The sequence below is a fragment of the Bombus affinis genome, chromosome 5 (genome assembly GCF_024516045.1).
Source record: "Bombus affinis isolate iyBomAffi1 chromosome 5, iyBomAffi1.2, whole genome shotgun sequence".
Classification (NCBI taxonomy): Eukaryota; Metazoa; Arthropoda; class Insecta; order Hymenoptera; family Apidae; genus Bombus; species Bombus affinis.
In genome coordinates this window covers 14,469,031-14,492,265 of record NC_066348.1, presented here as the reverse complement: position 1 = coordinate 14,492,265, position 23,235 = coordinate 14,469,031, and the positions used below count along the sequence as shown (strand labels likewise).

Here is a 23,235-nt window from a genome sequence, read left to right as displayed (position 1 = left end):
TGGTAAAATCGATTTCGTGTCCACGGTGTTTTGTATATTTTGATACTTCGAGTAAATGTGAAAAGAGAATGAGTGAAAAAGAAGGGGTGGAAAATGAGTGGATGGAGAGAGATCAGGCGACAAAATGCAACAAGATGCTGCACGATCTTGCGACGCGATATGGTGCAATGATCGAATCGCAAGAGACGCTTTCCAAGGGTTTTGACTCGAAGGGCTCCGAGAACGATATTTCATCGTTGTGAAACGTATTTACTTAGCAACAACGAGAGCAGATAAATAAAATGAGCAATATAATTTTTTTGAAATGTAACATTTGAAAACGTCTCTTGTTAAAATATCGCGAAATAGTAATATATTTAGAGAAACAGATTTTATTACGTAAAATCGAGAATGCTGACACGTTCGACCCAGTTCACTGGCATTCCATTACTCAAAATTTGGCAGCTATTTGAGCGCGATCGATTACGTTCGAACTATTAAAAATATAGATCTTTTTATCAAGTTTTCTGAACGTGTCAAAGTATCAACAAACGCTGTTCCCCGAAATTGCAAAAGAGCATCGACCTCACTTACCCCTCTTAACGTACAAAAAAATAAACTCATCTTTATTTATAAAAAAAAAAGAGCATCGAGAAGGACGCGGAATATATTCGAAAATCTAATTTATCCCGCGTATGTCGTTGCCATATTACCAGAGCGGATTTTTGTAACGGAATGACGTCGAAACAAGAGGACAGTTGGCGAAATGAGCGCGGTGTTCGAAATTAATTTTCATGGCGCGCGGTGGCGAGCTGCAAACCGGCTGTCGAGGAAGTAAAGCTCAAAAACGATAGCTGTCGTTACCCGTTTCCTGTGTCTGCTCTTTTGCAATTCCTCGTTGCCTCTCGCTTGTTTTATCATTTTTTCTCTATCTCGTTCGAACGAGATTTACCCGTAGATTTTTCGCGTATACGATGGAAGGCACGAAAGAGAAACGAGAGATGGTGAAAAAAGGGAGGGATGAAAAACCGAAAAAAAAGAAAAGAAGAGAAGAAAAAGTGGACGAACAGGCGGATGAAAAAAAAAAATGGACGAGAGTGACGGCAGATGAAAGAACGTAGGGACGAGATAGGGATGGCGTAATTGTTATCGGGATTCTCTGCGTTTCACGTGTGTGCAAGCCTGGCAAAACGTGTCAACTAACGTCAGCTGTTGCTTGAGGCCATTCCAGCTAAACGGGTCCGGAACAGTTGCAGACTTTAGTCAATATTCCTCTGCCTTCTTTTCTCTTTGTTCTAGTTCTCTCTCTTTCCCCCTTCTATCTTTTTCGTCTATAGTTTTGTTTCTTTTTTTTTTTTTTTGTTCGTTTTGATGTTTGTTTTTACCCTTTCCTCGCTTTTTCTCTTTTTATTTTCTCGTTTCTGAACGCGTCTCGTGCTCTGTTTCCGCGACACGATCGACGACGTATCGATTAGAAACGGCAGCTTTTTTTTATCGGTAACAATGAACTCTCCGTTTTGCTAGGGGATAAGAACGACCGACCGGTTCGCTATTGTCACGTGAAAACGCCGTTTCCTAGTCGATCGGTGTGTACAAAGGCTACTTCATTTTGGAGTGGCGGAATCATTGTCCGTGACGAATTTTCAATCGCGTCTTTGCCAATATCCGTGCAATTTGTCAATTCTTTCTGATCATTTTTCTATAACAAATTAATATTTCGATGATTCTATAGATAGGAAAGTTTCCATAGAAGCTAGAAACTAATTATTGCGAACATATGGTTCGTAGTTTTAGAAAGAATAATTGCCATTTATCCACGGAACGTGTATCCAAAGTGGAACATCGAAAAACGCTTACTAATTTGGAAGTTTCAGGTGGTTGGTTGGACCGTGTTCAATTTTATGCTTGTCGAGTAGATCGATGAAGAAAATCGATACGCAAACAACGATCAACCGGGATTCGTTTACCAATTAATTCACGATAATCTATCGGCAGCGTCTGAAAGGTGATCGATTAAGCGGGCTGACGTTTCAATCTGGCCGAGGGGCGTCGCTCGATTTAATTAAAAACTCATTCGTCGTCGTTCGCGCCCCGGAAACAGAGCACCGGCGACAATTTCCGGCGGAAAATCAGGGAAATCTCGTGTCTCACCTGTAGCCTGTAGTTGGGATCCTGTGTCGCCGCGTGTGCAGCTAGGAACGGGTCGTAATAAACGCTGCAAAATAAAAATCACCAATGTTAGTTTTGTATATGTGCACGAATTTCTACGCAACCAGCATCTTTTCGATTATTTCTCGATATTTTTCAACGTGTTTTTCTTTATATATATATTTTTTTTTTTTTTTGGTGCGTGTTTCGTTTTCCTTGAAAATGAAGTACAAATCGTTTGTTTCTTTTTTAAAGCTTTTAGTTCTACCTGTCTTTCATTCAATTTATCTTTTGCTCCAACTTGTTTCAACTTTACTTAAACTTGTATCGAATGAAATTTTCCTGATTGAATTATTCGATGAAATAACAGATCTTTCTTGGAAACACACGCGTCTTCGTCGCTGAAAAGAGGCTGGTTGCCTTCGATTTTCTGTAAACGAAAGGTTGACAAAAATTTCGTTTCTCGTGGCATTCGAAACGCAGTTCGAGCGTCGAGTGCTCTCGTCTTGTTAGAAGCTTCGAGTTCCACGATCCACACGATATACAGCGTCAAAGGATGTGATTTAATCTTTTTTATTCGATCGAGGACCACGCTGTTCTCGCGACTCGATGAATTTTACCCATTTGGCGAATGAAAGAATCGCTGCGTTCGATCAAATTCCAAAATCGAACGCGTGCCACTAGTCTCGAACTCGTCCCTTGTACCTGACGTATTCATTCGTCGAGTTATAATGCTCTCGTTCGATTCTCAACGATTATATGAAAACCGTAGCGTTTCTCAATAGATCGCGGACTGATTTTTTTGAAATTTCGAACCGTCAAAAATCGCTGTACGCTGTAGCTCAAAAATATCACGAACTTGCTTTCCTTTGACAGGATATAATTTAATCGTAGGTTTTCGAAAAAAAGGATTTATCTATGTTCATTTTTAAAGTCTACTATGCGATAACAAAATCGACAAAATCGACAATCGTCAAAGCTTGCGGAATTATTTTGTTGTTTGGAAAGCTCCTTACCTGCAGATTGTTTAATTTTCTAAACTAGGAGTTGACGTCCACTGGCGCAACACGAACACCGATATTATTCCAAACGGCGAGTAAAACACGATTACACGATTTAATACGTCACTGTTAATTTTTTCCAGCAGAATTTAAATTTATCTATTGCCAAATTCTATCAAAGTGTCGAAATATTTATGAGCCGTGGCGTACTCATCGAAATCATGAAACTTTGAAACGTCTCGGAGAGTCACGTTTTGCAATTTTTGTTTCCAAGGATCGCATTTTGCAATTTTTCTTTCGAGCAATCATATTTTGCGAGTTTTGTTTCGAATCGAACGAGAAAACGTTCCGAGTCGATCGATTTTACGAGAGTTTCTCTTTCGTCATCTCCATTTCCCCGTCGCTTTTATTCGTCGCCGGTTATCAGGCTGTATTCGAGCGAGGTCAACGAAAATTCATAAATCACAACCGGCGTGTTCTTCCATTAAAAACGCGTCGGTATCATCGGCGTGATCGGTGGATCGAAGAAGAGTAACGAACGATTTCAACGATTTACGAACGCACGGGAATACCACCCTTATTTATGAGTAATAAAACTGACGATTGATCGGTGGGAAAATATGGTTGCCACGCGGAAACATCGACGGCTTCGAAATTTTCCATCATCCCCTTTTATCCAGTTCGCGCCGTGCGAAATTGTTTAATTAACGAGCGATGCTATTTATCGACGCGCGAACGCGTATTTGTTCGCGTTCACCGACGGAAACTAATGAAAATTCCTTTGTCGTGAAAAATTAAGGAATCATTCTAAACGATCTATCCCTGCGCGCAACTTACCCTGTCATCATTCTTTAACCGCTTAAGAATTATATTTGTTCAGGAAATTCTATTAAAAAAACATTTAATTTCTACTATTGATTTAGTAACATTTCGCCATTGCGAGTAATTACGATTCGATTAATTCAACTTTCCTAATTAATTATATGATTGGAATTACGACAAATCTTCGAATTACAGTGTTTCGTTCATTGTACAATGTTTCTATTTTACGGATTTAGATTGGATTTTTATAATATCGTTCGCATTGTCCAATATCCTCTGGCAAAAATATCCATTTTCTTTTACATTAGCTACACACTGTAATTAAAAATTTAATTAATACATCCAATTGACGTTACGGAAGAAAAATAACGTTATCAGAGAAAGTATTTCTAAATTTCATCGAATTAATATATCCTTAAGCGATTAATTTTTTAAATCCTCCGTAAACCTCATACTTCCTTTCCATTTAAACATCGAAAATATCAACGTTATAAAAGTTTCTCTATCAACCGCACCAAGTTCACGACGATCACGTTTATCCGTTCGAGGCTTCCTTTAACCTCTGATAATTCCTTCTTGCAAACAAGTTCCTCTCAAGCGAGTTTCTTTACAAACTTCCTCCTCCACTATCCGCCGGTCGTATTTTCACGTTTACAAGAAAAAAAAAAAAAAACGCTTCGTTATCGTGTAATATTAGTTTATCTATGTCGACTAAAAGGCTTTCTAAAGTGCATTCTATAGAAGGTTCTCTCTGGGGAAAAGAAAATTGCGATTGGCCTGGTGGAAAGGTTACGTCGGTGCATGCAGGATGATTTCGACAAGCAGACTATAACGAGCGAGACACGTGCAAGAGAACTGGTCGCAGTGGGTAACCAGAAGAGCGGGCTGGATTTCGATGACACTCGATGATTCGCGGCGACAAATTGGCAGAATTTCTGTACGGTCGTTGGTCGACGCGCAAAACTGGATCGGCTGTTGAACGAAGTGTGAATTTCCACGTGAAACTACGGCGTCGACGTGGCCGGTTGTTGCGTTCGACAGAGGAACGTGATATAGGTGGGAAGAAATCCGGGTCAGTAACTCGAATATTCCTTATTCGCCAGTCTCGTTAAAAAATATTTCATCCGACGAGGAACTCAGGGAAATCCGATGAAACAGCTCTGTTGCAAAGTGCTTTTGCTATATCGTGTATCTTGTATTTCTCTTGTGTATCTGTATTCCTGTTATCTCGTATTAATAAGACGATTTGTAATTTTATTTCGATATCGTGAATTTTAACCTGTCAGCTTGTGTAAAACGCCAAGACGGGACATCTCATTTTATGTTTGCTAATATCCAAATTTTTCAAACTAATTGTAATATATAACATATGTTCTAAAGATTACTTGTAATTTCATTCCGAAGTCACGTATTAGAAAAGATGATTTTTCACTCAAGTTATCAAGCCAATTTTCAGCAAAAAGATATATTTTTTATTGAAAGATTCGCTATATATGTATCCGTAGAAATTCGACAGTTTAATATAGCATTCTATTAATTTTTAATTTCAGAAACGTATTATACAAAGTTGCAAATATATTTTAGAAACGAGTCGATTAATAAGTTAAGTTTATTCATTTTCTATCTGTGTTGTAATTACGATTAAAAAGTTTCTTAATTTGATCAAAAATTGTCTTCCCTTCGTTTTGATTATTAAGAAACTTGTGAAAATTCTTTATCATTTCATTAAACGCCCGATATGTAGGGATATTCGTATTATCGACAATGTTAACGATTTTAAAGTGACACGATGAATAGTTTGTTCGACGACAGTTGACAACTACGCTATTCATTCTGAAACAACATTCTCAGAAACGAGCTGGCTAGAACTACAACTACCACGAACTTCGTACAACGAATATCACCATCCTTTGTGCCAGAACAAGCACTCGAACCACTTCTTCTGTACTCTGAACACCTCGTGAACTATACGATCTCCCATTCACGGACTTAAACAGTGTATCTCTTAAACTTTCTCACGTAACTGTTCCAACTTACAAACTTTGCCGCTCCAATTAAAGCTTGTGTGTGTGCCAAGACCCCAGACATGCCTCGAACCTAGTGAACTTTGCTACTTTGTTACAGAGCTGTTCGTGTACTAAAACTTCGTCTTACTCTTTAACGTTATCCCCTCTATATTCAATAATCGCCAGACTAAATGTACGAGGCCGTTTTATAAATAACGTGCATTTTCTGAGAATTCAGGTAGGAGCTTCGTCGGAAAAGGTTTTACAAATAGAGAATCTGATAAGACGATAAATGATCATAGAAAAATTAGAGAGTACAGGGCACTGATCAATTCATTAAGAAGCGTAATTCGTCGAGCAGAGAAATTTATGCGTGGCAATTACACGAACACGGTGTTATTAGAAATTACACGTTGTTTCGTTACAAAAAAGATACAAAAAATGTGTATTCTAACAAATTAATAAATTTTCTCTCTTATCTTACGAAGCAGCCCTATAAATAATTCCGCTATTTTAAGTTCGTCTCTCAGAAAAGCAACATCAGTTGCCGAAAGGTCAGACTTCAGCTTCTCGCGCAAATTAATCTTTTCCTGTAGCGAACCATAATTGAACCGATGTAATTTAAACACAGATTCATTTTTACCTGTAATAAAATTACGACGAGTAAATCTACTTCGTGTATTACGCGTATTTTTCTACCTTCTATGCATTTTTATATATGAGTACCTTTAAAATCTACAAAAATCCGTGCTTCAACGATGTAATTTATATTTTCAATTACACGCGATATCTCAATCTCTTTTTCATTTAAACTGAAAACCTCGAAATTCCGCCATTTGATAGATCACGCGTCCAGCAACTCCGCTGATTAAAAGTTACCCGCTGCGGCTTCGAAATACCAAAAGTACCGTTGAACTGCCATCGTTGGTTGGCGCGTCGAGGACGGCGCAGAACGTCGGAATCTACTTACGCAGGTGCGAAGGGATGTAGGGCCGTGGCCGCAGCCGCGGCTGCGAGCGGCCCCGGGTTTCTGGCAAGAGCCAACGCCGCTGCACTGGTCGGGAAGGCTGCTCTCGCAGCGCCCACTCTTCCTCGTTGGATGGCAACTCCTCTCAGCGCCGCTGCTGTAACAACACACACAAACGCACATGCCAATGCTTGCCTACCTTCTCGTAGCGCTTTTACAGCGTCGGTTAGTGTTTCTGCTGCCGGCCAAAATCGCTTCGCTGGCTCTTCTCTTTCTCTACTTTCTTCGACGTTCGTCGATATTCTCCTTTTTTCTTTTCCTTTCTTTTTTCTTGGAAACAAATCGTTGACAAACCAAGGGCGACGACGAGACGAGATTAGACGAATTTCAGGGAGTTGAACGGGCTCAGGGAAACTTTCGACCGCGGACGGAAGGTTTGGAAAATCTTGGAAACGCTCGTTGCACCAAAGAAGGCGATTCCTTCGAAATTCCCATGGAAATTCGGTGGAAGTTAACCAGACGCTTGAAAATATTTGAATGACAGAAACCGAACAAATCGGTAGGCTGGTGCGATAGTTTCCCGCAAAGAAATCAAATATCTATTTCAGCATCGAATGCTCGAGCGACAAGCGGAATCGCACGTTTGAAGGGAAGATTGAAACGACCAATCGATAAATGAATTAAAAGAATAATCAAAGATCATGGAAGCATGGAGATTCGAATCTCGAGATGTACGGACGGATGTACCTGATTTTGACAAGAAGAAGGACCGACGTTATCCGTTTTCCTCCGAGAAACGACGATGGAGAGATTCGATGGATTTTCTCATAAATAGTTGGCTGCAGCGTTACCGATCCAGTCGAACAGAGTCTAAGAAAAGTAGCCAATATCTGGAGAAAAGGGAAGTTGGAAAACCAACTACGTCTAAGTATAGTCCATCAGTTGCAGCTGATGAAAACCGACGCATGGAAATTGCTTCTACGTCTGTAGATACTTCTCAGACCGTGAAACTTTCCAAACCTACTATAAACATCGATCGGATAACACCTAAGGAAGATGACACACCTGTGAGTGCAGTAAAATTTTCTCTACCGCAGAGACGGCAGGAAGCTCCAAGATTCAGAAATATTTGGAGTAAATGCAAAAGATTTTACGGGAGACCCGTGTGTCAACTCACGTTGCTTATATTTTTCTGCGTTCTGTTGCCGTGTGTCTTGACATACTTTGCCGTTTTCCTCCTGGACAAGTTCAGAAAGAAGAGACAATTTCTTTCTTCGGGGGATAATTTGAAAGTACAGATGTCGTTGGAACGTCGATGAGTCCAAAGGACGAAGATATCGAATAAACTAAATACCAAGGATTTTCGTGGAGTGTTGAAAGTTACGTAGAACGCGTACGTGAATTCCGTAAGGTTAAGAAGAGTTTCTGAATGTCCACCAGGAATCTACATCCTTCCAAGATGAATGATATCCGCGAATGAAATAGTTTAGACGAATATTTGGGCAAAATTGCTTATGGCCAAAATTTTGGCTCAAGTGAAGTTCAACGAACCTCTTTGGGACGTCTCATGGCGCTTCAAAATACACGTGTCTGTCATTCGTGTTCAACGAATCAGGCAAAGAATGACATGTAATTCCATTTCAACAACTCTTAAGAAACCATAGAGTCGAAATAGATCTCGACACGAGTATAGATCACAAGACAGAAATCGACTGAAAAATCTCAATAACGATGCTTCTACACAGTTTGTTCGAACCTTTCGAAAGAATTGATATTTTAGATAGGAAGATAAAATCCGGCTGATCAGCCAGGAATTCCGATAGAGCAGAGTGATAAATCGTCATTGACGATTCTTTCGTGAAAGGTGGCAGAGAACGAGCGAGCTTTCAATGTAACGATCAAAGACGAGAAATTTGGTCGACTGTTGGAGCGACAATTAGGATGAAATCGGGTGTTCGTGCAGCTCGTTCCGTTGATGGAACTCTTGGAAGACGACGGTTCTTTCGGCGCCCGGAAATGCTTGCATCGGCGGCGTATCCGGCCTCGATTGATCGCAGACAGACTCTCTCGGTCCTTTGATCCGGACGGTGAAGCAATAAAAACTGATGTTTCTTGCCTACCTTTTGTCCGAGCTGTCACCGTGTGTGCGCGTGCCTCAACTAACTCGTTGTCTTTAGACTTCAGCGTCGGTCCACGTTCAACTTCCGCCTCGAAGAGATCAAGGAGCGTTTGTGCGACTCGCGTCTTTTGTTTCTTTTCCTCCCTCACTTTTATCGTACGATCCTTCTTTGCTTTTCAGTCACAAAGTTCAGAGAGAGGGAGAAACGACTTGTAAAGCAAAGTGTATCAGTAAGCAGTCAGTTAATGTAATTTAGTTCGTTTAACGAAGTAAACTTTCTTTCTCTGTCGCTCGGCCAACTTTCTTCAGTTATTAATCCAGATATGCCTGTTAATTAAGATTCTGATAGCAAGACAATTCTTTTTTATTTCCAGATTTTTGTCAACAGTCGCGTTTCGCGTAATATCCTTTGCTCGTTAAGCTCAGTTGGAACAATAAACTAACCATCGATATCAATAAGAATACAAGAATTTACTTAACGCGTTCAATTTAAATAACAAATAGAAGATTTAAATGTTTGGTAGAAGAAAATGATATTATTATTTATTATTATCACGTATAAAATGGAATATGTATTATTTTTGAAAAATAGTATGAAGCAAAAATTCACTTATATCTGGATTAATTACAGAAAAGAATCTAATTTTTTTAAAATATCGATAGTGATACGAACGTTTGAAATTTTTAATAATATTTAACAATTTTCCCGGCGGTTTTTCCAAGCTCACTTGCTCCTTTTCTTTCGATCGAGCGCTCCAAATCTCTTCAAGAAACGGATGTCTCCGTGGGGATTAGTACAAAAGAGAGAAAATTATTGGCGCAGCTGGTTACAGGCTAGAAAACTTGATACAACGAGCAACAAGTAAAACATCAACAATCAACAACAACAACGGAATAAGTATTAAACAATCAACTACCGTGCAAGTGTCGCACGTGTGGTTAGCGCGAGTACAAAAACGGAAGTTAAAAACCAGAGCCGCTTATTCGACTGAATGGTTACAGAAGCCAGACCTGACATCCGGTCGCTATTTAGTACAATACAAAACTTGGGGTGTGCGTCAAGAAAACAAGACTAGAGCGTGATGCATTTTACAGCAGGCACATTCCAAAAACACATTGGTAAGATCGTGAGAGTTAAACAAGAGAATAAATCGAACATCGCAACGAATCGATCTGTGGTCTGGCGAATGTCCTCTTAAAACCATATTCTCGAGAGATCCTCCATTTCTTTCGATTTAATAAAATTTACCTATATTTGAATAAAATATATATGATATATAATTGAACTGAACTGTAATTTGAATTTTTCAATCATTACGTACTAAAGGAATTTCCAGGTAGAAATTCAAAATTCGTTGGCCTATCTTCATCGGCTTTCATAGTGACGTGTATGTCCTCCAATTAACGATAATTAATTAATGGGTTAACGACTGGATACCGGTCGGAACCCCGTTGGTACTGATGAACATGAGCCGTGGCAAGCTGGATATTCAATAACGCGATCCCGAAACATCCAAAAATGTGGAGAATTCAATTTCCCGAACGTTATTCCGCGCTCGTGCAAATAAAAACCAATCGATCCGAACAAAATAAAAATATGCGCGAAGAAAGCGGAACGAGAGAGATTCGTGCACGTTTATCGAATAGTTTCTCAAGACGAACGATTTGAAATAAAGCTAAGATCTCCATTAAATGAATATGTATTCTGATAGGAATTCGGTACAAGTAAAATTTATAATTAATATTGTAAATTTTATAAAGAATATATGTCTTGATAAAAATTCTAATAAAAATTCTATCGGAGATCAAATAGATTCGAAATAGGCCAACGATGTTTCGACACGTTGCGAAACGATTGGAAAGAGGATTAAAGGGGTTGAGAAAACAAAAAAAAAAAAAAAAAGAAAAAAAAAGAAAAAAACAAACAAAGGAAAAAAGGAGAGAAAATACACAATCCACGTTGGACCACAGATCGATAATCGTCGCGTATGTAACGTCGCCCTAAATGGCGTGTGGGGTTCGCTAATTACGTGAAAGAAACATCGATAATGTGTGCCCCAGAGAGAAGAAGGTTGCTGAGGAAGGGCGTAACGGTGTAGAATGGAAAAAAAAGAAGAGAAAAGGGGGTGGAGAAAGAAAGAAAGAAACGGTGGTGCTCGACGAATAGTCGTGGCGAGAATGCAACAGCACCGTCGCTTCCGATGTATTCTCCCCGTTCTCGTTGTTTCGTTCTTCGAACTCGAAGATCCTCTCGACGCTGCGTATCGTGTCATCTTTTCTTTTTTTGTCACAAAGGAAACGCATCTGTTATTGTCTGTGTGCATTGTACGACCAGGGTAAATGGAGTAAAGGAGCGAGAGTTGACGCGTCGAAGAGAAAGAAAACAGATCGGAGGAAAAGCAGGATAATACGGAGGAGAAGCTTCGATAAATTTTGTCAAACGAGATTGCCTCTTAAATCAACACGAAGAACATTGATTTCTTGCAAAGTATTCTTCGTGCAGTGGATGGTACGATGGCCAAATTGTGTTACGAATGGTAGCACGAAACAGAAGCTAAAACACAGGTAGATACGCAATTTGTGGAAACGCGAGATCGTTCAATTATCCGGAAATACGCGGTAGGCATCGCGGTGTCGGGTTTCCGTGCAATTCGAAGAGTAGTCTTTTTAATTAATTCGTTTTAATCGCACCCTGCTAATCTGCTTTATCGATTACGCGGCCATTGCACGATCGCTGTTAATTAAGTCGGCCTACTAGAACGCTGACTAACTAATTCGACCGCTTGCTCTCCGCAGAGGGAATCTTTTTGGAAAATCGATATTCAACGAGGATATCACGATGGTCATCCTCGATTTCCAAGAAATTACATCCATTTGCAGCTCTTCGACAGAGGCAATCTCTCGACAAACGAGGTTTTGTGGTTCGTCGAGGGAAAAGATGTCTCTTAATTTCGTTTAATCGACGAATTCCAAATGTTGAGGAACAAAAAGAAGAGGGAAAGATCTATCAAAGTAAGAAATAAATCGCGAGTGTCAATGGAAAACAGAAAATATACAAAAATATAAATTTACACGAACATTCACGATCTACGAACGAGCCTAAAATCTACACGCTTTCTGTCAAGAAGAAAAATTGCAAAAATTCCCATCGCGAAATGCTCGTTCGAGATCTGTCGATCTTGCTTCGGCTCGTCATCGCGACGATAATAACGTCCGAAGTTTGCTGTACCGGTGGCATCGATCAGACGACGACAAAAGAGACGCTCGTTCCCCTTGACATCGGCGCGTTTCTGAAAATTCCGAAGCCGAGGAATCGTGACGATGGAGAAACCGGGTTAGCGGAACAAAGAATAAGAAAAGGATGGAACGTCGGGGAATAAGTGACGTGCTGGTGTGTGGTTTCGTTGAATCTCGCGTCGCTTCCGGGCTGGATTATTAGAAGTCTCTCTGTACCTTCGTCTCGCCGCCGCCCTGGGTGCAAGGACGAGCGGTGCAGCTGCAGGGGATGGGGTCACCGCGGCTGCGGCGACTGCTGCAGCTGCAGCTGCCGATGGCGCCGCCGCTCCAAGCCAGCTCCACGGCATGGCCGGCAACCTGTATCCTGTTTTTGTCAGAAACTGTTAGTTCGTTGCATCGTCGTACCATTACTCTCGCGATTATAGGCTACATCACGTCCCGATCAATCCCTATTTGCCACTGTGGATCTTTGTTTTTCTTAAACTTGCCCGTTAAATTGCCTTCAAAAGTCAGACAAAAGTACCATTTATACACAGGCTGGCGAAAGTATTCGATCACTTGTAAACGTTTTTCACCAACACATCTTATATACAAAGATTTTGAAATTTCATTGGTAAGATCGTATTGGCAATGTTTGAAATAAATCTGAAAATGTATATTTAACGTTTATACATTTAAGATGACTGAGATCAGATGCATGCTGTATACTGATTCTTTTACTAAACGTACGTGTCCGATAGATATCTGACGATTTCTTTATACACTGTCAGATTGGTTTCAATATAATCGCAGCAATAGTATTTTATCGCAGTGTTAATGAAATTTCAAAATGCTTTATGTAACACATACAACACGAACATGAGAGTTTTCTATGGTAAGTGCTCGAATACTTTTACGAGTCGGTATAACTCGCGATACTTGGGTATATACGGTATACATGAGCATATACACGTGTAATATAGAAGTGTAATCGATAATCTATTATTGGTTCATAATTTATTATTATTAAGAATATATTATTCTATAGATGATTTAGCGTTAATTATGTCGATTCGAGTTTGAACTGACTACTCCCTGTATTACAGTGCATGTGATTTGTTATAGAGGGAGCATAGTAATTGGACGTCGACGATAATATATATTGATTGGTAGGGCGTTTCCGGAACAATTTAATACGTCTGATTGGTTATTGCTTGGGATTATGTTCATACCTGTGGTACATTTCTGGCTCGATATTCTGAGTATCTGCATTAATGTTTCAGGGTGTTCCCTGTTTTATTAGGAGTTTATTGGAAAGTTGGATCCACGGTGCCGATTAGGGCTTGAAAATGGCAGCTTGTCGTTAAAGTATCTCTCTGTTTCATTAATGCGCGTATTATTGTCCGTGACACGGAAATACCATTTTGGAAATGTTTGGTCGAATGATCGATAACCTTCGATACCCAGCGCGACCTCCACGGACAACAAACACGCGATCTGATGAATTAATTGACATTTGCAGTTTTACAATTATGGCATTCTCGGTGTCAGTTAGCGAGTATGTTTCTATTAGAAAATTATTTCTTTTTTAATTTATATTTGCTTCTTCTCGTCTCATCCTTCTGTCTTTTGTTTCCTCCTCATTTCGCGAGAAAATAATTCGACTGACGAACCTCTTCGATCCTATTTTATAATTCCATTCCGATCACACGAGATCGATCGTTTTCTTTATTTTTCCCCCGATGAAATCAACGATAAATTTAACGAAAACATCAATTCAGCGAGTCACGCCGATTCGAAGAACTGTTTCTGTAGGAAATTTAAGTAAATTCCACCTTATCTCTCCCTTATTTTCTTATCCTAATCGACCTAATCTCCTAACAATTACAATAAAACAGAACTTTATCGACGCTAATCATCTTTCACCTAAATCAGGAAGTAGCAATGATATGGAAGATAAGCTGATATGGAAGACAAGCTGATATCGAATACAAGAAACTGATACAATGATGCAAAATATTTTTCTTTTCTTAAAGATATATTTAAGCTCTGAATCAATCCTGGCTCGTGAGCAACGTAGAATTGCCCGCAATATTTCTTACCTAAACCGAGATTACTAATAACAGAGGAGAAAAATTCTAATAAATTCCAGTTAAGTTATCAGGAAGAATTTAACCTTTCTGCGATTCCTACGATTGAGTTATGAGCTTGAACGATAGTGACTACACACGATATCGTTATCGTCGAATTGCAGAATGGCCGCGAGAAAGGGGGTTTCACCGACAAAAGGAATTCAACACCGTCCCCACGAATCGTCCAGGCGAATTACAGAAGCGTGGGTAACGCGAGAAACGGCATAATCAAATATCGGAACAGATTAACACCATCGCGGAACCGCGTATTCAAATTTCATGCAGATCTCCGCGTCACTGCGGTCTGCGTTTTGCAACCGGCAGTTGCGATTCGTTAGGAACAACGTTTCGATATGGATTTATTAAATTCCAGGTATTCTCGTTTAATTACGAATTTTCTGCCGGACCACTATCATTCTTTCCTCTGTATATTGTACCATCGTTTTCGCGTGCCTTCCGTGACTCTATGTTCTCGAGTATTTAGCGAGAAAACGTTTATTACAAGGAATTTCCGAAATTTTTCCGAAGCTTATAAATTTCCACAATCTTTCCTTAGTATTTTAGAAACGCGATTCTTCTTCCTTTACTCCAAATCGTACATCACGATTCTTTTTCTTACATTTTCAAAATATTTGCCAATTAGGAGGAACCATAAACGAGCAACATCATGAAGAATACACAATGTTCGTGTCGTGACTTTTTCTATAAATTTAGATCTAAACAGGAGGTATTATGAAAGTTGTTAGAAACAAATTGAGAATTTCAAAAACGTTGAAACAATGTTCTACCTCATCTGGACAATTTTCCGAAACGCGAACTATTTGGAAAGTGACCGTAAGTAGCTTCGTTTTAATTAATTTTTTAATTCTAGCAAGGATAATTCTTGCAAATGTAAAATAATGAAACTAGTCGCTGTTAAAATACAGTGAATCACGTAGAAATAGCTTTAACTATACGATATTTTCGAGATACATACTCGCTCTTCGATTCGAAAGGAAGGTACATATTTAATGTGCACGAACCTAACAGTATTGGATGTCGCGGTTGTCAGAAATCAAGTTTCCCCGCTGGAACAAGAGCAGTCTAAAACTATAGCGAACTATGAGAAATCGCAACGGTAGCGAGCATTCAATTTTCATTGCAGAGAAATCGATGTTTCTCTCTGTTCCTGTTTTACGACAAACGTCCAAAAACTTCTATTTACGTGTTTCTATCGATTTTCCAATCGGCTAGAACTTCCAACCTAACGCAAAGTTTCCTTCGTACTATCGGTAACATTTTTCTAATTTTTTCGTTGCAGCTTCTCGATAATTTCGTACGTAATAATATTGTACATCGTTCGTTCCGTTTTTTATTGTACGAAGGACGAACTTACACGGTCTCTCGAGAGTTTTTTAATTAAAATTCCGTATTCCCATAACGATACTCGTTCGGCGAACCGAGACAATGTATTATTAATTAACTCGGCCTCCCGTCGACGTTGATTTACTCGCGCAACAATACGCCGCCTATTTATCCGCGAATACGATTGAACTGCTAATTAGGACTGCGTTTATTTATCGACTCCTCGTCAATCCGACTGACACGACTCGCGATGAAAACCCTCGATTATTGTTTCTCTTTCTTTTCTGCTCAGTTCTCTGTCAACGTTCGCGTAATTGCACGCCCATTGCGATTCGATGTTTCTTCGTTTGTATCGTTGAAATCAAATACAAGATTCTTCATGTACAATGCGGTTTAAACGAGAGAAAATAAAACAGCAATTACGATGAATAGAAATTGTTAGCATCGCTTGAAATTTAACAGCTATGCGTTACGCGATACACGATATAATTTAACTAGAAATTATAAAAATGAAATTATTATTAGAAATGAAAATCGCGAACGTATTTAATATTCAATTGACACGTGTCCATTGATTCTTGATCTTCAATGAGCAATAAGATTCGATAAGAGAGCTGCAGGCTATTTCACGCATTGTAACGGGGTTTATTCGCGTCGTAGGATTTCTCCCTCTCTCCTTTCGATGAAATTTCCAATTCTCGTTTCCCCTGGAACATTCTTGCCTATAAATTCCCTAGGGAGCACCGGCAGCGAGCTCGTCAAGTGGGCTTCCTGCAGCCACGCCTCGAGTACCACCGCAGTAATTAATATGATTGAATCGCCGATTCGACGCGGAGAATCGGTACGTTTCGTACGATCGTTCGATAAAGGTAATGCAAATTATGACACAAGTATCTTTTCTCTTTTCGTCAGGAACTAGACATTTTCTAGAAACGTATAAACCGTAATAATCGCACTATCCGATTATAGAGTATCGAATTATATCACGTTATTATCCGATCACGGACAATTATACATTTTTACGAGAATATTTATACAGAAGATATTCAAATTCCAGAAGAACCGAAGTTTTTGGGACGAGAAATTGTACTCGAAATAATCTATACAATTATAGGATATTGATTCATATCATGTTATTATTCAATCGTTGATTATTGAACTATAGAAATTATCGTAAATACCCGCGAGAAAATCTGTACGGTAGAAGTTAATTTTTGAGAGACGACATCTCCCCTTTAAAGCAACCTTCGAGCATTTTTTCGCAATATTTGCCAGACCACGAACGCGACACGGGACGAGCGCCAGAAGCGTTTCTTTTGAATTATTAAGCGGACAAATGAAACGCGCCCAGACGGAGAATCAATGAAATTTCTGCCGTTGGTTGGCAGCCACGTGCGTCGCCAGTCATTCGCGATTACGTTGAATAATTAACAGCCACCGAATTCAGTCGTAATTAATTATGCAAATAACTAGCGCGTTCAATTTGTTATTAGATTCATTTGAATCGGCGACGATTAACGAGCTGGGCGACAACGAATTCCCTGGACGTGCAGGAAAACCCAACCCCCTTGCGGTTCACCAATGAATTACAAGGAAAATCCTCCCGTAAAATCGATGTAGGATGGCAAGATGTATCTTTGAATAATGAATAATATCAATCATTTTGTTATTCACCGGTTATATCCATTTCGGGACGATAATTCACTCTAGTTGCTCATTAATTGATGAAATATGCGTTTTTAGGGTATCGATACGGCTCATAAAAGTCGATCGTTTAAAACGAATCTTTTATTTTCTTTTTCCTTCGTCGAAATCTATCAAGTACGAAGAACTATTTAAACGATTTCGAGAATTTGGGAAGAATGTTCAATTTGTACAATTCCTATTCCCTAGCCATCCATTGCACAACGCTCGAATCGCCTCTATTTCGAATAAGAATGTTCAACGAATTCAAACAACAGGCAATTTCTACCGTCACACGAATATTTGTGCAATTCCTATTTCTCATAACACCCCAGCCACCCTCTATTTCAACGAATCCTAAAGAATTTCCAACAAATTCGAACCAACTTCTCAGCCAATTTCTATCGCCCAAATATTTATACAATTCACTTGGCAGAAGCGAATATCCAAAAAGATTATCCAAATATTGCCAGTTCGAATAATTCCAAAGAATCAGCAACGAGTCCAAACGATAGCCAACCTCTACCATCGCACACGTATTTATACAGTTCACATTTCCTCGCCATTCCTCGTCCAACATAAATCATCCCCTCGTCGAACCATTTAACATCCCCTTTGCTTCTTCACAAAATTCTCAAAAAAAAAGGAAAAAAAACAGAAAAAATCCACCAACATTACCATGTAGAATCGCAAAATTTTCTCACAAAAGATCATTCAACACGATCGTAGATGCGGTGCGGAAGCGACGAGCGTGTGTTGGCGTAACCTTGAATCGATGAAAAGCCGTAGCTCCGCAGCGTCGCGGATCAATGGGAGTTGGCGCATAGGGGTTTGCGTACATCGGGAGTCATCGTCGGTCCATGAGGCTGTGAGTAATTAATACGATTGAATTCTATTCTGCAGGGTTGGTGCAGCAGCTTTGAGGCTTTCGCGCGCTGCAGAAGCTTCGGAATGGTGAGAGGAGAGGGTGGCCCGACGATGGGGTCGCAGGAGGGGTGGCTGTGCTGGCAGGGTTGCTGCGAGCGATCAATAAACGCCGCTGCCAGCATCCACCCCTGGATCTACGTCTCTCCACTCTCCCTCTTTCTCTGTCTTTTCTTTCCACCCTCTTCTTTTCTGTTTTCATCCCTCTCGACATCTTTTTTCCCTCGCGCGCATCTCCTCTCGAGAAACTCCGCCGTCTCCTTCTGTCTAGAATTCGTTTCAATCTTCCATGTTCCTTCTCCGATCGTCTCTTCTCTTTCCTCCCCTTCCACTTTTTTTTTTTTTTTATAAGGGTAGTTCCTAAGAGATTCGCTATTCTGTGTCTTTGTTTCGAGATTGAAGTTCATTCTACGTTTCCCTCTTGATCGATTTTACGCGTGCCTGCCTACACGCTTCCGGTGTCTTCGTCTTTTTCTTCAGTTCGTCTCTTTGTCGAGCGAAGTCCCTTGGATTTCACTCTCAATTTTTCCCATCGATTCTCCCACGAACGTCTTGGTTTTTATTTTCGTAAGACGGCACTCGCGCTTTCGGACACACTTTCCCTCTTTGCGTTTCCGACCAAGGGAATTCTCGCTTGCACTCTGCGCAGTAACCTATAATACCAATTTCTGTTTCCTTTTTATATTCACATTCGCTGTTATTCCTTGTCGCGTTCAATTCTGTTCCCGCATGTCTAGATATATTTCGTACTAAAAAATAGCGAAAATTCTGTGCAACACTTTTTCATTAGCTGCGTCGTTTCGTTCCCTTTTAAATTCATTTTGCCGGCTAATAATATACAATTTTCCATTTCCTTTCGGTTTTATATTAAAAATAAAATGCTAAAAATTCTGTGTAATGGTTTCTCATCGTTTTCACGATGTATCCGTCTTTAGAATATATTTTCGCTTGTAATATACGATCTTCCCTTTTATCCTCTTACGTCTTTATGTATTTTATTCTATTAAAAAATATTGAAATTCTGTGCGATAGTCTTTTTTTACCATTTTTCGCTTCTTTGCCTGCTACGTCGCAATTTCTCGTTTAATTTTACTCTACTCACGGTCTCACGGTTACATCCTTTAATCTCTTAATACTTCTCATCTATCCCAGCGCCAAATATTATTTCATCGCACCGCCGTTTATTCTGCAGCATCCGTTTTTCTTTGCCGCGCACGATTCACCTCTTTGTCCTTCAATTCGTTCCATCAACTCCTTTTTTCGCTGCCTGGAGAGTTTCCGCGCGAAGAAAGGCAATAAGTCGATACAACAGAGAGGCGAACCAGCTCGAATTTCTCTCTCCTATTGTAGCAATTTTCTTTCGAAAGCTCCCGCGAACGTATCCGTATAGCGAAGAATTCCATGGTGAAAAGAAAACAATTCGTCTTTCTCGACACTTCCGCCGCAAAATCACCGACTAACCGTACAAAGGATTTTTATACAGCAAATGATCCCAATGGAGAAACCATTCTCTGGCTCGTTCCTCACCGAATCTCTAAACTTTCTAAAGTCAACATACTTTTTATCGTTTCTGTCATCTTCCGAACGTTCCATAGGTCCCAGCGCTGTCGAAAAAATTATAACAACTCAGTTATCTTCCTCGAAAGTAATTCTTCGAACATCTTCAATCTGGCTAGTTGATCTCGTTAGTCTTGGAAGGGTTGAAACGCTAAAAATCCTTCTTTCAATTAAAACGAATGCAAGATTGGAACGTGAAAGATCGAAAGGTCTTAGCACGATTGAAACACGGAATAGAAACTCGCTTAGACGAAACTTTAGATTTCACCTGGCTGCCTGATTTACAGTTTTCCATCGACAAATCGTTCGAGAGACAGGATGACAATGTGATTTCCAAGAGAAAAGGAACGTCACGTGAGGATCGTTAAGCGAGATTGAATTAGAGACGAGGAAGGCGAATTCGCAGCCAAGAGATTAATGCGTTCGCAAAGGTCGAATGTGCCGATCAACCGAATTACCTGCTGAATGATCTCTTTAAAATCGCGTTCAGATTAAATTCACGACTCGATTTCTTCTGACAACCGCTGGCTCTTCGTTCGAAGGATGAATTTTTGAAGATTCATGGAAGATAATAGAAACGCTCTTTCAAAATTATACAGATAGAAAGAATCTAACGAATCTAAAGATTCCTCGATAAAAATCGACCGATATGATATCTTTCTTGGATCAAAGATATTTACGTAAATTTCGCTAAATCCATCGCGATCAAAATTCCAAAGAGATTTTCCAAGACCCTTTGCTTCTAACAAACGTATCCTATACATATAGATGAGTAGATTCACCGCACCTCCTGCAAGTAAAATTCCAAAGAATTTTCCAAGAATCGCTTGTCTCAATAAACTGCATCCTCCATAAACATTTCATCGAATTTTTCGCGATAAAAATTCCAGAGCGATCCTAAAAAAAAAAAAAAAAAAAAAAAGGAAAAATATACGAAAAATTCCGAGAACTGGTAGCCTCGACAAACGTAATTAATTTAAAACTGGCTAAAAATTTCTCAACTCGTTACTTCTAAGAGCGACCTAATATCCTAAAAATTTCATCGACAGCAAGAATAAAAAAATCGAGAAAAATAATCTTGTAATTAATCGAGTCGATAGAAGGGAATAGTTACGACTCGCGACGATGATTCGCAAAAGGTGCGACAGCAGAGAAAGGAATGGTGAATAGAGGGATGGAAAGGGTGACAAGAGAAGTAGAGCGAAAATAGAGTACACACATCGAGGCAGACGCGGAACACAGCCCCGGGGGCGAAAAGTCAAATGCACTAGAGAACCACAGTCGCATGAGCCACGAGTAAAGCAACAGTGATTAGGTGTGTGTAGATTACTCGCTACTCCTCTTTGCCAATTATGCGTGATAACGTCAACGTTCTCAGGACTCGACTAACGGTAATCGTCGGATGACCTGGCAATTTTGATCTTTCATGAATAGGAGAGCGGGTTTGTCCATCTCTCGACCAGGAAAAATCACTGGACCAATCTTCTTTTGGTCAGTTTTCAGTGTCGAATAGGGATGGTTTCAAAGGGGAAGAAGCTGGCTGGGTTATCGCGAAAGATTCCGAGTTCCTTTACCTCAGCCGTCTTTGCTTTCAAGCATATTTTAACCTGTTTTGAACCGAGAAAAACGAATAAACGAATTAATTCGTCGCTTGGACTCTTAATCTCTTAAAGCTAATTACTTGTTGACCCGTGAACCACCACTAGTTTGAAACGCGTCGTTTCGCTATACAAACAGCAACGTGTCATTGTTCATTTTTTAAAACTCACTGTAGATCAGAAAAATCATTCAATCATCTAAGGACGTTAAATTAATTTATACGCCTAATAGATAAACACAGATTTAAAATTTCATTGTAATAGCATTGTAATTTGAATGAATTGACATATTTCTCTGTAGCAGTTGCGAAAGCTAAATATCACTGTCAAATATTTAGAAGCTATGCGCGGCTAAAATCAAGCGCATTGTCGGAAATCGAAAATCGAAGTTCGTCAAAGGGAAGTCGGTAATGAGCAAAAGTTTAGGTGCAAAGTGCTCGTTTAGCTTCGACGAACGAATGAAATTTGTGTCAAAGAAAGTGAACTCGGCGGAAAGGAGAGATCGCAGTTTAACGCGGTAACAAATTAGTTCGGCCTTAGAAAATTTCATCGAATCGAGACTCGACTTTTCAACGAGTCCTCAAACGGTTAACTTTGCCTGATAAACGCTTGGAAACAGTAGCAGAGGCTATCTTGTTGTCAGGATCGGAATCTTTCGCATCTTTGAACGCTGGATCGTTCGAGGTCAGCGGACAAGGAGGATGAACTCTATTTAAATTCCAAGGTGCGAAAAATCGGAAGTTCGTTGCTCTTCGAGCAACCAACACGTGTTCCTGAAGCGGTAACAAAATGCATTCTCTGCTGGATATAACAATTAGTATACAACGATGTCGCTACACAGATAAATATTCGAAAAACTCGCAATTTCGAAAAAAAACTGGTCCGGGCCTCGTCACAGTTCTTTCATCGATCCATAATTCATGCACTAAGAAACGATTCGTTCCAGAAATAACAATCATAATCATTAATAACGATAATAATAATATCATATAATGATCTTCGTACGAAAGCCATTCAACAGAACGGAAAGAAAAGAAGAGAAGAAAAAAAAAAGAAACAAAGACACAAACGAACGGTACAATAGACATAGTAGGTACTGCACTCCGAGCAATGTGAGTAATTACGCAAAAAAATAAATAGTAGATGCAGAGATTAGTATGAAAAAAAAGTGAGCTTCTCTACCGATGTTCCGTACGTTTCTCAAATGGAAAAAAAAAATAACGGATGAAACGAACTACCTACTGAACGATTATCTATCGAGAAAATGTATAAAAGCAGTTCCCAGTGGCTCGAATGCTACACAAAACGATATCGTTCTCGCGTTTAATTCGATCGATCGCGATACTCCACGTACCGTGCTTTGTTCTTGCGAATATGTATAATGTGTTTCCTTACACGTGTACGATTATACAATACAAAAGAAGAGGATATTGTTTTTCTGTTCTTTGCTCGGTTCTTGGTTATATCGGTTGCCTGATTATTGCACGACTCGTAATACTTATTATCTTATCGTCATTATGATTTTTCTCTTTGTCCGCTCTATAGATGGAATTTATAATACGATAAGGTTAACGGTAGATGTCAACTTTTAAAAATATTCCCAGATGTACTATGTAAAGAGAATTGTAATGAAAATTCGATTGCGAAAACAGATAGACGTGTTACGATCATGTCGTTATCTCGCTAGAAATTCGGCATTCGTTTTGTTAAAAGCGCCCGTATTTTTTTAGTAATTTGAA

General features: G+C 39.6%; 1 protein-coding gene across 11 annotated transcripts in view; it reads right to left on the bottom strand.

Moving 5' to 3' along the window:
• Positions 1-23,235, bottom strand: part of LOC126915945 (uncharacterized) — a 350,506-nt gene that overhangs the window by 17,362 nt on the left and 309,909 nt on the right. For 2 of the 11 annotated variants that reach the window (XM_050721167.1, XM_050721162.1), the window contains 3 exons: positions 12,496-12,643; positions 2,131-2,194; positions 1,184-1,210 (listed from right to left, as the gene is read on the bottom strand). In XM_050721167.1, coding sequence (XP_050577124.1) covers positions 1,184-1,210; positions 2,131-2,194; positions 12,496-12,643 — 239 coding nt within the window. Of the gene's footprint in view, positions 1-1,183; positions 1,211-2,130; positions 2,195-6,926; positions 7,081-12,495; positions 12,644-23,235 lie in introns of all 11 variants that reach the window. The other 9 variants (XM_050721166.1, XM_050721159.1, XM_050721163.1 and 6 more) reach the window with 5 other exon arrangements.